This window comes from Erpetoichthys calabaricus, chromosome 8 (genome assembly GCF_900747795.2).
Source record: "Erpetoichthys calabaricus chromosome 8, fErpCal1.3, whole genome shotgun sequence".
NCBI lineage: Eukaryota > Metazoa > Chordata > Cladistia > Polypteriformes > Polypteridae > Erpetoichthys > Erpetoichthys calabaricus.
This window is the reverse complement of record NC_041401.2, coordinates 158,283,738-158,298,154: the sequence shown is the minus strand read 5'-3', so window position 1 is coordinate 158,298,154 and position 14,417 is coordinate 158,283,738. Positions and strand designations below refer to the sequence as shown.

The following is a 14,417-nucleotide window of genomic DNA, read 5'->3' as shown; positions in this document are numbered from 1 at the left end:
AAGGGCCACTTTTAAAATAAATAATCACCACACTCGCGGCTTAGCGAGGGGACATGGTGGTTGTGTGGCTGAAGCGGTTCCCGGGATGATTCGTGATGTGGGCATTTCTCACCTAAGTGCACAGGTGAGAAACCGTCCGCATCCGTGATTGTTCCTGGGCCTGCTGATTTGCTACAGCTGCCACGTCCTCTTGATAAATAGAAGCGTGAGGCAGCTAGGGGTGAAAAATGAAAGAAAGAAACAGAGGTTATAGGAGAGCAGGAAGCAGCGACGAGAGAGAGCGCCGGTGTGGGTGAGCGAGAGAGCGCGAGAGTGTGCTCGCAGGCAGGCAGCTGGAAGGTGAGCCCAGAGAAGGGTTTTTGGCCAACACTCGGTGGGGCAGAAGGAAGCAGTCGCTCCAGCTGAGTGAGCAAGGAGCTGGAGTGACCAGATGACGGACGGCTGGCCGCGTAAGGCTGTGAAGGCAGCGGGAGTCGGGAATAAAGGAGGCCTGAAATATTTTTAATTGCACTGCATTGTTTTTTGCATTATGTATCCATCTGCCATAAAAAACATAAACTTACTGTGGGATATAACATAATAGTTGATGTTGGCAAGGCTCTTTATAGTGAATTTAAAATGTTGCAAAAATAGAAAATCATAATTATGACATTGTTTTGGAGAGAAATTCCTGAAACACCAAATTTTGTTTGTTATTTCATTGGAAGTGGAACTCTTCTCTTAACCCCTTATACCCCAAATTGTTTTTGGCATTGTTGTACTTAAATTACTTTCCATAAAGTGAATGACTATTATTCTGTTTATGAAATGATGGAGCTGCAAATGGCTGAAGAGTAGCGAGTATAACGCTTTAAAGTTTTAGAAGGAAGTCTTTACGTTAATTAGAACTTTTGTCTCACACCAATATCCCCTAAATAAAACAAAAAGTAGGTGTTTTAGGAATTTCTGTCCAAAAAAACTGGATTTTATGTGGATAACCAAAACATTTTATGATGCACAACCCTGGAATCAATTCTATTTTTGCCCCAGTTTGTCAGCTGTCATTGTTCCACGTTTACATGTCATATCAAATAGCATTGGAAAGTTATACTGTTTGGCACAAGGTCCCTTTTTGGAAATATTTAGTCTATTGCATCTAAACAGTCTCTTTAAACAAGTATTTCAATAGTAGTTATATTTTTATTTATATTTACACACACACACACCCACACACACACACACGCTATACTGTATATCACTCAGAAACAACAAGCTAACAGTTTCTATCTATGTACATATAATTATGTATTCATCCAAACCTTTTACTTTTAAAATAATTTTTTGTGCTAGTCCTTGTAGTAATTTCTGTTTACCACTAGATACAGCAAATCCTTACATTTTGTATAATCACTGGGATCTTTGTGCTGTGAGTCACACATCTTAGTATGTTTTTGTTTATTTATTGTTGCTGATTTTTCCTTGCATTTCACATCTGGAAAAAACTAATACATACATATATTTGCATATTTGCTTCTTCCAGGACATGGGAATAACTGAGTGGAGGCAGTGCCTTTCCTGGTAACCCTAGGCGCAGGGCAGGAAACAGCCATGGACAGGGCCCCAGACTAGTCACACACACCACACATATAGTCCTTAATCATTTACACAGAAGCCAACATGGAGTGAAATAGTGACATTCGAACGAAGGGGCAGTTCCCACATGAAATTGAGAGTGGTGGTGGATCAGCACAATACAAGTACTGTATATTTGATCAAAAACTGGTCCCCAATGAAAGTTTGCATGATTTGAATTACAGACATTCAGATGAATGGGGAAAGAGCGTGGTGTACTTTGATACAAGTACATTTGATCGAAGAGTGGTCCCTCATGAAATTTCACATGCTGTGATTCAGTGACATTTGATTGAGGGCAGGGTGATGAGGGGGGTTTGCACATGAAACTGTGAGTGAATACGTTGTCAGTAGTTGAAACTGGAAGAGAACTGCTCACAAAAACATAATGAGAACGTGCAGCAGACAGCCTCCGGGTATGGTAATTGAATCCATGGCACTTAAACTGTAAAACTGCACGCTGTGATGCTTCTAAGTTATACCATGAGCAATACTTACAAATCAAACATAGCATCAAGTCCTTTAGCAAATGCATGATTCTGAATAAGAGTCAAAACTTTGAACAAAATCTGACTCAAGGTCTTCATATTCCATATCATTAGCATTCTGTAATGTTTGTAGGACTTCCTCAACTGTATGTTTTCTTTTTGGTTTTGAAGAAGACATTTCCCTAATACAAACATAATGTCTTATTACATGTCAACCAATCAGTCCCCATGCACTCTTACAGAAGATTTGTGTATAAAGATAAGCTGTTGCACATGCAATTTTTTTTCCTGTTTTTTACTCACAGCTGTGATATGTAATATGAATGACCAATCACAGACAACTGTAATAAACTGGAATGCTCTTAACCTTCGCTGTCCAACTGTAATGAGCCTTTCACTGTATGTGCCTTGACATATGTAGGATCTTTGATTAAAGCAGATTCAGTCCGCTGTGATGCTCTGCTCGCCTTGGCGTACACTTTTTAAACTTTTATGATATATTTGGTAGAAGACACCCTTGGGTATGTAAAAATAGCATTTTTGCTTTTGATTGACTTTTGGGCTTATTACAAGAAATACAAACAACTTTGAAATACGACAGCATCCCATTGATGGGACCCTTTGTTCATAAGTGCACACATGTACGTTTAGACGCATTAACTGGCTTTTTGCTCATTCAGTTTTAATTCTACTTTTCTAGATTCTCTTTGCAAATTGCATACCTTTCCTTTCATTCTATTAAGTGAGGGAGAGCATGTGACTATGCCCTGTGATAAATAGATTTTCAGTAAAGATTTTGATCCTGACATTTTCTGGTGCTGTCAAGATGCGCTCCACCTTCCCATGACCATGCAGACAAAAATAAAAACTGTCAACACATCAGTGCATAGCCCATGACTTAAACTAAAATTGGCTTCATGAGCAAAATTGTTTAAAATGAAAAACAAAAACAAAAAAAATTGTCCAAACGTCAACATTTTGAACAGACACAGTTCAAGACAGTTTATAGCGATATTTTAAAGGCAATGCCCAGAGTTCTACAATAAAACACATACCTAAAGTTAGCAATTTAAACTTTAATATTTTATGACAAACCTTTGACATCATTTTCATCCCAGAAATTCAGCTTTTTAAAACTGTTACATTTGCAAATGGTTTTTAAAATGGAGTACTACAGCTCCTTACAGAGCAGAATGTCTTTCTCTGTCAACACCTGCACTCAGTGCACAACATACTGTAACTCACTTTTTCACCTGTGGGATATTAGTGATCTTGATGTCCAGGTTGAAACACCACAAAAGGTGTACTCTCTGTTTAGCTTTTGCAATGAATGGCACCAAAGAATTCAAGATGCCAAAATAGCCGACTTACTAATACATAAATGCAATGGAACAATTAAAAAGAGAGGGCACAAAAGCAGCTAATAAACAGAGGACCCAACAATAAAACCTTCAGCTTCTGTGAACCTGTGTCGGTAGACGTCCATCCCTGCCTACCTACCCTCCTCTTTACCAAAAAATACAATTTGTGCTTCCTTTCCACACCTCCTGCTTCTTTTGCTCTTTCTCCCCTGATAAAACTGATCAGGGAGTGTTTTTTCAGTTAAATATTGAATTACAGATCTGAGGACACTGTCAGAAGCTTAATGGGAATACACTAAAGATGGATGCCAGGGAGCATTTCTTCACACAGAATGTTATGGGAATCTAGAACAAATTACTGAGTCCTATAATTGAAGTAGAAACTTCGACAACAGTATGCAAAATGAGCTATTAGCCTGATGGTGTGAATGGCCACATCTTGACTGTAAAACCTACAATCAAATGCTCTTTCTATTTACTCTGGACTCATTTCCTCCCACCATTTAAGCCCTTACATTCTGAGTGTGGAGTCAAGGGGCCAGTAGTTAAATAGGTGGTTTAAACGTCTTTCAGTTTTATGGTTGTGGCAGTCCCCTTATTTAACAACAGAGACACATGGCTAGAAATTCTTCTCGCTCCCCCTAATGAATCTACACTGCTGGTAACCACAACTCAGTATATTCAGAACGCTGCAGCTATAGATTTCAACTATATGAAATGTTCTGCTCACATCACCCCAAGTTCTCTTCCACATACATTGGTTACCGGTTCAGTCATGTGTTAAATGCAAAATCTTGCTTTTCACTTTCAAACTCTTGCATAACCTTGCTTCTCTTTACCTTTGTGAACACATGATCTCTTATTCCCCATCGCACTCTCTCAGGTCTTCTAGCCAAAATCTAATAATGTTGTCCCATGTACCAGACTTTTCGCCTTGGGAGACAGGTTATTCAGTGCCATGGCCCCTAAACTCTGGAATTATCTTCCCTAATCTCTCCATGACTGTTCTTTCCTCTCTACCTTCAAATCTGGTTTAAAGACCTTTCTCTTCTATGAACATTTCTCTTTTTCTTCTATTATTTTGCTTTTTATAAAGTCACCATGGGATTGTTTAAGGTGCTGTATAAATGTAACTTCTTATTATCAATCCCTTGGCAGGTCTCCTGGTATCTGTTCTTTAAAGTAGGCCCTATTCTCCTGCCTGTATCATGCACTTCCTTCACTTGGCCAGCAAGTCTTTTATCAATATTGTAGCCTTCCACGGTATCTCTGTAATGCTCTGTTTAGAAAGAGAGCCAAGTTCTCTCAGCCTCTGTAATGGAATGCCACCTAGTGTGTAGGTGAATACTGAATAAAGTCTTGCAGGCTACATGTCGCTTTCTAGCTTCCAGTTGCCTCGATTTAGAGCTTCCAGCAGTATCTGTTGTTGTGCACTGGCATGATGATGTGTGTCCCTGTTTCTTTAGATACTTGCTGGGTCCTTCCTTTCCCCTGTGGTGCCCTTTTCTCCATGCTGACACCTTGTTGACTTGTTGAGCCACCTCTCACAATATTTAGGTTTAGGTTTAGGTTTAGGTTTCTTTATTTAGCCTTTGCCTTCTCAGTTGGATCTAATAACAGGTAACAGACAGAATGAAATAAAACAGACAAATAGAAATAAGAAAGGTTAAGGTAAAGCAGTTAGATAAAACATATTTATACCAAAAAAAAAAAAAAAAAAGGTAACAGGATATATATCAAAACCTTAAACATTATCTCCGATATTTCTTATTGAAAAGTCGTATGGCACTAGGAAGAAAGGAGTTTCTGGAGCGATTTGTGTGGGTTTTCAAAGCAACTATCCTTCCTGATTTACTGAAGTTTAGTTCTACGTGTAATGGATGTCTGTCATCAGTTGAGATGATTTCCAGTTTCTTTAGCATTGCCCTCTGACACACACTAGTCAAATCATCTACATCGTAATCTGCTGGAGCTTTTTTGAGTTTTGGTTTGTCAGACTGTTAAACCAGGCAATGAAACTGAAAGTGATCACGGACTGGATCATACTACGATAGAAGGACAACATGAGGTCCTTGTCTACTTTAAATAGTTTGAGTTTATGGAGGAGAAATAAGCTCTGGTTGCATTTAGAAAATTTGAGAAAAAAAACAAATTTTTTTGTATTTGTATTCCAGTTAAGATTGTTATCTAGGTAAGTTCCTAAGTATTTGTATTCATTCACTATTTCTACCTCCTCTCCCAGAACTACAATAGGTGAACATACAGATTTCTGTCTCTTAAAATCAAATATCATTTCTTTGGTCTTTTTTACATTCAGAGTGAGAGAGTTTTTATTGCACCAGTTTACCATACAGTCCACTTGATTTAGATAGTGGCTTTCATCCTCCCCAGATATGCATCCTATGATCATGGTGTCATCCGCATACTTAATATGACCACTATCTAAACAAAAGGTTTTCAAGCTGTATACACATTTATTTTTTGTGGTGTATATGTGTTTTTTACTTGTTTTATAAGTATTACATATATAGTAGTGTAGCTGCATTGCTTTCAGTTATGGTTTTATTTTCTTTTGGGTTCCTTGAGAGTTCTGATGAAAGATACCATATAACTGCAGTCAAGAAATTTGGCACTAGAGGAGTTAACCTGCAGCTACTGGAAGGCTAAGACCATGCCTAAACTCCAAATCTCAGCAAAGCTAAGCAGGATGTTGCTTGAACCTCTCATGTAGGTCAGTTCTGGAATGAATATATAGCCAATTTGTTGTATAACCGAAATCAATTTACGTCAGCATAGGCCTTTCAATCTTCTGGCTTTAGAGGGATGGATTGTGGATGAGCTGTTAATGATGTACCAAATAGGTGTATACAAGTGAAAACAGTTCCAGCATGTCACAAGAATTAAGAGCACTCCTTGGAAGGACAGTTCAGATTGCATGATCATTGAGCACCTTTACATTAGTAGCCAATACAGTAGAAACATGTCTTTTACTTTTGTATTTTTTACATTTTTTAAGACAGAAAACAAATCTAATCTTTACAAACTCACATACATTGTAACAGACTACAGGTCTCTGATAGTAATGAGTTTGGCAGACAGCCGAGTTTTGTTTCACGGTGCTGTTTGTCAGAAGGTTTAATCTCCTTATTGTGTCAGCCAGTAAAGCCTAGTACTGCTAAGAGCAGGCAGATTTTTTTTCAGAATTCTTCTATTAACAGAAACCTGTCATCTTGACAGATAAAGGTCCTTAGGTTTGAACTTGCATTTCACGGTGGTACACTTACAGTTTATTCTCCAGCACCTGTGACTGTTGTGCCAGTTCTCCTTAAGTGTTAGCTATGAGACAGTTTTGAAAAACAGATCCAAAAAACAGACCAAACAGATGTGCTTCTACCTTGTCCTTTTTTTAAAGTATAAGATTAGATAATGTAACATATTATTAGGCTATGATGTACAATAATATAGTATGGTGCCTGTGTTGCATGTTTTGAAAAAATAATTAAATAACTTGATGCTTTTCTTACTGTTCTTTTGGATTTACAGGACGTGCTACAAGCTTCATCCCACTCCCTAGCCTGGTGTTATCCATTGGAGCTCCCTAAACTACTTTTTTGAAAGCTTTCCCAAGGTAAACTTAGCAATTGTTTGCCCTAATGAATGTTCCTGGCTGTAACTCATTTGATAAGCTTCACCTTTGCCAGTTTTCCTGAAACAGTTTTTTCTTTTTGCCATCTGTCACCTTAGTGTGCATGCACATCATAATCACTCCTGCCTGCCCTGAGAAGTAATTTCCTCTAGTTCATTTTAATCTGCAGATCATTCCGTCATACTTCTCCATCACTGCTTGATTTCTTCTCTCCACCTACAAACATATTCTAAAGTTTACTCTGCCTTTGTTTTTCCATCCAGATCCCCGCTTCATGATGGCGGCTTCAGCCCGCGAACACCTTCTGTTTGTGCGCCGCCGCAACCCTCAGATGCGCTACACTTTGAGCCCAGAAAACCTACAGAGCCTCGCAGCTCAGAGTGCCAGCCCCACTGAAACCATGGGCTTCCAACGTGCCAACAGTGACACAGACTTAGTTACTTCCGACAGTCGCTCCTCCCTTACTGCTAGCACCTATGAGTTCACTCTTGGACGCTCCCAGAACCTGATCATCTCCTGGGACATCAAGGAGGAAGTGGATGCCACAGACTGGATTGGTCTTTACCACATTGGTGAGTATTTACCCATTCTTTTTGGTAAAGTTATGTAGAAGTTGACTGCTAACTAATCTTATTGCTTAGTCTGCAGTTTCAGTTGTTGCACAAAGGTCATATAATTTGCATAAGGCTTCTAGTATGGATTTAGTGTTTACAAGAAACAACTGAAAATAACTATAAAATTGTAAGTAACTTTCATCACTGATACCTCACTTAAAAACCATCAACAGTTTTTCATTCCTAAATTTTATGTTGAGTAGACTAAAACAATCCGGTAGGTGTGGAATACATTCAGTAAACCCTGAAAATAAAGCACATGCACAATTTTCTTATTTTTCTCTTTTTTTCTTCTGAGATATCTTGATTTTTCCAAGTTTTTTTGTGCAATATATTTCAATGTACTGTATTATTTTCTCATTTTTTGACTGAATTAAAGTTGAAATCAGATTCTTTTGGGCAAAAATGTGTCTGCCTTAATGTATCACATAATAAAAAAACCCTGAATCACTTCATTACACCTACATCTCTCTTTAATTATGGAAATTGATTTCCTGAAGTATTTCAATGGTCTGCACAATAACACACTCAATTATGGTACATAGCATACTTACTTATTTTAATTCTGAGTGATGCCTTAATAGCTTTACATTTTAGTTGGTCAAAGAAGAGTGAACCCACATTGTGAAGATTAAAATTGATTAATTTAGAAGTGGTGCCCAGTGCTTCGTTTTTCTACAACCTCTCCTACACAGATATATTGCCATATCAAACTGTCATAGAAAATGTCATAAGAGTGTGAAGGACAGACCAGTAGAAACGGGTCATTGCTTTTATCATTGTGAACTTGCTTAACTGTCTCAGAAAAATTCTTCTGGTGAATGTTCTTTTTTTACATTTTATTTAAAAAGACAAAACACAATCCAATTAATAAAAACAAGTATAAGAATATTAAAACACATTCATGTAACCCTGCATTGAACCCTCACCCACCTTGGAGAGCTCTCTGTCAAGTGAGCCTATTCTAAAGTTGTGTTCTTCATATACAGCAAAGCATACTTACTTTGGAATTATATGTATACTTCTTGCCACATTTTGAAAAATTTATGCAGTAATTTTTTTTTTCAGGTTGAGACTATATAGAAAATCACGTTTTCACTAAGCTTCACTAAGTTATAGAATAGAATAGTTATAGACATGTTAGGACCAGACTTGGTGAAAGTAGTGTGATGAAAGGTATCATGACAGATTTTTTTATAGCCCAATGTTATCTCTTCTGGTTTTACTCTAAATACAGCAATTTCTGTATAAGGAGTGATTTTAGATCTCAGGCATTCTAAGAGATACACTAAAAGGTTTAAAATTTAGACCATTCACAGCACATATGAACTAACAATGTGAGCACTTGATAAAATCAGGCAGACATTGGATCTATCCCAAGGTACTGTTTAACCAATTTTAGATGAGATACATATGAAGGATGAACTAAAATGTATCTTATGAGTGAGTAAATTCCATTCATTTTCTAAAATTTGAATATACTCTGGAGATGCAGTCTGCATTTTCATCCAGACTATCAATTACCACTTTATAAACATATTTAAATAAGAGATGTGAAAAGGATGATTGGTTGCTTTTGAGTAAAGTTCTGAATTGTAAGTGAAAAAGTGTTTTGCTGTTAGATTTGAAGCTTAATATTTTAAATTCATTATCTATATAGAGAAGTCTAAACATCATGATGCCATGACTAACTTCAATAAATTAAATATGGTATAGGTTAAGCAAGATTGGAATAAGAGGTTATTAGGTACAGTATGGAACATCAGACAATGCCCTCTCTTTTTTAAAAATTTGTATTACATTGGCTATGCATCTTTAATAACTGGCAAACCACTTGATTCCTGGTAAACCGATGGTAATTAATTAGCTGTATCACAGAGCAACACATACACAGAGGATTTTCAATAATATTTAATTTTCCATGACCAGCCTACCAGGTGTTGGTTTGTAGATGTCTGATACTTTCCAGTGTTTTAGTTTTTGAATATTTGCCTGTTAGGATATAACGGGTTGGATAATGGATGGATGGATGGAATATTTGCCTTGTGGCAGATGACTTGCCCCACCTGGATGCCTGGAGAAGGGAAGGACCGGGAGGGGGGCAAGGGGCAGGGCCGTTCTTAGGACGTTGGGGGCTCTGGGCATAATTAGACTGTGGGGGCCCAAATGCGTTTAGTATTAGGTACAGTTCAGCCAGATTTGACCTGTTTCCACTGGGCACCACGTGGAGGTATGTAGCTAAGCCCAGCATGTGCAAAGTGTGCAGTGCAGTGGTGCATATTTTTATAAATTTTAGAGCATTTTATTTATTTTTTTGACACAATTAAAAAGTGTGTTTTTTATACCGTTTTCCATTTTTTTCTACCAAATTAAAACTTGGGCTAAAGAACATTCCAGAAAAAAGCTCAAGAAACGAAATCAACTTTTCGAGCTTTAACACTTGCGAAATCTTTACTTACTGCTGGTCGGTTTTGAAAGGAATCAGTAGGAGAATGCACCTTTTCGGCCACGACAAATTTCAGCAAAGCTCCTTTTTGTGTCTCAATAAAGGCTACATTGTCTGCCTTTTTCTTTCGTTTAGCAGCACCGGATGGATAACTGCGTTTCATATTAATATGGTACGTGCGAAACTGCTAACGTGAATAAGACGCAGTTACGAGCGGAGTACGATAAGGTCAATGCCAAGGCGAAAAAGGGAAGAAAGCGTTATACGCAACAGAAAAAACACGGGAAGAAGTCCGCGCCCATGCTCACGATGCAACCGTGGTCTGGAACGGAATGGTCTCCTCCGACGAGAGCACTCTATTTATTGACTTTTGTGGGGGCATGTCGTAACAGGGCTCCGCCTGCGCCTGTGCAGGGCCCTGGCCATAGTGAACGCCCCAAGCCCCAGTTCCCTGTTGCAGCGTCCCTGCCCCTGGAAAGGGCAGTAAGCTTATCATTAAACTTCGTAGTACGGATACGTAGCTTGCGTCAATCTTAAAAAAACCCTCAAATGATGGGGACCCTTTTGTCTCGGGGCCCCGGGTGACTGCCCTGCTGCACCCATGCCCAAGAACAGCCCTGCAAGAGGGCAGCCCCCCTGGATTACATCAGGGCCATGGATTAGGAGCTTGGAAGCTCAACCCTGTTAGGGTCCGTGGCCATCGCAAGGGGGCGCCTGGACGATCCCGGAGCCCTGGATGGCAGCACTTCTGCCACACCAGGAGATGCTGCCGGAAGAGGATCCAAATACACCTGGAGTGCTTCCGGGTGCCCATGCAGCTCTTCTGCCACACCAGGAAGTGCTGCAGGAAGTTCATCAGGGCGCACCTGGAGCACATCCGGGTGCAAGATTAAAGGGGCTGCCGCACTCCATTTGGGGAGCCAGAGTTGGGAGGCAGAGGATGGAGCTTGCAAGTGGAGGAGTGAAGGCAGCAGAAGAAAAGAGAGAGAAAAGAAAGAGATAAGGACTGAGTTTATTGGGGTTTATGCACTGTGTGTGTTGTGCAGGAAGAAGGAACAGCCTGAATATTTATTTGACTGATGTGCAGTCACCCTTTAACTTGAATTTTCCCCCCTGGCCTTGAGTTTTGTGAAAGGAGACTAAATGAAGTAAACATTTCTGAAGAATAGCTCACCTTTCCTTAATCGTGAGATACCAAGTTGAGCGTTTCAGTGCCTTCATCAAGAACATTTGGGAATAACCTGGCCAAACCACAGAAGGGGAAATTTGTTTTATGATGGTCCTTAAACTGATAGACTGTGAGAAGTCTTGTTTGGTGACAGAACAAATGAAGGTGAAATAGTAAGTAAAAGAAGTGAAATAGAGTATAACGATTGCGACTTGGAATATTGGGAGTATGATGGGAAAATTGAGGAAAGTGATAGAAATGGCGAAAGGTAGGAGGGCAAATGTGTGCTGCATACAGGAGATAGAAAGGTAAAGGTGCAATAATGCTTAGTGCTGATGGTAGAACTTAGAAGTTTTTATGGCAATTGAAATGTGATGACAATGAGAAGTGATGGCAATGCTGGGGTTGGTGTACTTGCTTTTGAAAAATGGAAAGCCAAATTGGTGGAGGTGAAAAAGGTGAATTAATGTTCTTAAGATAATTGTTGGAAAACAACTGATGAATATATTCTCAACAGGAGTGATGAAAGTAAAGATGAGTTTGGGGACAAGTTGTTGGAGGTGATGTCTGGGTTGCCTGAGGCATAGGTGATTGTAATGGGTGGTGACATAAGTTGTCATTTTAGAGCTAGTCAAGGGGGGGCTTTAGCTTTGGTAACAGCCATGTTAAGGATACAAGGATTCTGGAGTTTGTTTGTGCTATTGAAGTGGTTGTGTGTAACACTGTGTTTAAGAAAGAGGAAATCAAGTTTTTGACATATAAATCTAATGGTGTAAAGAACAGGATTTACTATTATGATGATGAAGTGAGTCGATCAGGGTATGGTGAATAATGTGATGGTGATCCCTAGAGAAGGTTGTGTATTACATCTCTTGGCTGTAGGCGATTGTTTGAATGCTTTATCATGCTCTGCAAACCATTCCTGAACAATGTTTGCATTGTCTTCAGAGAATAAAGTTGCCATGAAGGGGTGTATGTGGTCTGCAACATTTCTTAGGTAAATGTCAAAGGCACAGCCACATAAACGCCAGGACCTAAAGCTTCCCAGCAGAACATTACCCAGAGTATATAACTGCCTCCGTTGTGTTACCTTCTGCACATAGTGAATCCTGCTACTATCTCTTCATAGGTTGACAATGCATAAGGTCTCGACCTTCCATGTGATCTAAAAGAAAATGAGATTCATCAGACCAGGCCACTTTGCTCCATGGTGCAGTTCTGAGACTCACATGCCCATTGTAGGCACTTTTGGCAGTGGACAGGGGTCAGCATGGGCATTCTGATAGGTCTGTGGCTACATAGCCCCATACACAGCAATCTGTGATGCACTGTGTGTTCTGACATCTTTCTCTCATGGAGAGCATTAAGTTTTTCAGCAATTTGAACTATAGCAGCTCTTCTCTGGGATTGTCCCAGACTGGCCAGTCTTCACTCCCCACGTGCATCAATGAGCCTTGGGCATGCATGACTTTGTTTTTGAAAAAGAAGGTTGCAAAAACTCCAAAAAGTAAAGATAGGCAAAGAATAGTGAACTCAACTAGAATAGTACTGGAAAAATCTCTTCAAGGTCTTGGCCCTGTAAGGAGTGGCTTGGTGTGTGCAAATTTTTTTTTAAAGTTTTAAAAGTAAGGAAATTTTAAATGCCAATATTAGCATTTTGTGTATATAGCACAAAATACAATGCACATATAATTACTTGCTATACTGCATATTTAATATAAAATAATAAAAAAATTAACTGATATAACAAAGTTTAAAAATGTATTTATATTTAAAATTTTACTGAATAATCAAACACTTTTTCTTCTAACCGTTTATGTTCTCCATAAGTTATAAGCTTTATCAAGATTAACATTCTGTCCAAATTTAAAAAGAGTTTAATTTTCATCATGTTTTCTAAATGCTTGGTATCTGAACAATTTCTAGATTTTATTTTAATATTGTTCATTTTTCAAAGTCAGCACTTGGAATGTTCCACAAATGTCCAAATGTGAAATGTGAAGTGATCCTCTTATTTTTGGAAATAGTTATTTTTACAGTTACAGTTCAGTATTTTGAACTCTGGGTACTGGCTGGAAAGATGCTTTTGAAAGGAGTTATAGTATTTTTTTTTCAACAGAGCACAATATTTGATGACAAGCCTATTCACCTGCTCAAGTCCAAACAAAAACATTTCCACATTTGCAAGTGAAGAGAAACATTCCTTATCAAATGCACACCAGTATTTTGGTTCATCTGGAAATTGATTTTTCATATCATCACATATCCACTCGATAAATTATCCACTTGATTATTGACTTTGTTTTAACTAGAAACTACAATGAATAGAGCAGATTACATATTTATTCCTGGAAATGTGGCTTGTCTCCCAGACACTGTAACCTAGCTTTCTTGATTTTTGCTTTGGCAAACTGAAAAGCTTCAACAGTCAAAAGTTCACTTCTTTGCAGAATTTTGCATACGTTTTCCAGTTCAGCTACAACGTCATTAAGTATTGAGATAGCAACATGGTGTTATGCATTTTTAATATATTCAAGCAGTGTTTGCCTTCATAACAGATGACCTGCATAATATTGTGTAAATAGTCCTTAGCAAAGTCTGAATATCACTCAACTTTCCAAGCATCACCTATACCAAGGTCATCACAATGGACTACCAGCTAGGTTTGGAAGTAAAAGGCTTCAAGGTAAATGTATGCAAAATCAAGATGATGTTTGGATGCGATGGTGTAGGAGGTTTGGAAAAGGAGGGGTGCATAGGGGTGATGTGTGTGGTAAATGAGTTGTAAGAAACTATTCAATGCTGGGGGTGCATAAAAGATGCAGTTGTATTCAACCTTTGTTTGTAAGTACTGTGTGAGAAGGTGCAGAATGTTGATACAGTAACTGTAAATTTAAATGTAGGTAATGGTGTTTTGTCGAGAACAGAAACGTTCTGCTACTTCTGACATTAGAACAGCAGAACAGTAAAATTTTGATGATATCATGGCATTCAGCACAACAAAGCTTGCCAATTCTATCTTCCTAATATCTGCAAAATTACATCAGGTCGAGCTTTGAAGGTTCCTAAAATCTTACTGTGTT

At 38.6% G+C, this 14,417-nt stretch overlaps 1 protein-coding gene across 2 annotated transcripts in view; it reads left to right on the top strand.

Moving 5' to 3' along the window:
• LOC114656187 (E3 ubiquitin-protein ligase HECW2-like) overlaps positions 1-14,417 on the top strand; it is a 358,966-nt gene that overhangs the window by 114,465 nt on the left and 230,084 nt on the right. For both annotated transcript variants that reach the window (XM_051931045.1, XM_051931046.1), the window contains exons 3-4: positions 7,004-7,088; positions 7,370-7,678. In XM_051931045.1, the coding sequence (XP_051787005.1) occupies positions 7,381-7,678 (298 nt within the window). In that variant the 5' untranslated portion in view covers positions 7,004-7,088; positions 7,370-7,380. The remainder of the gene's footprint in view (positions 1-7,003; positions 7,089-7,369; positions 7,679-14,417) is intronic.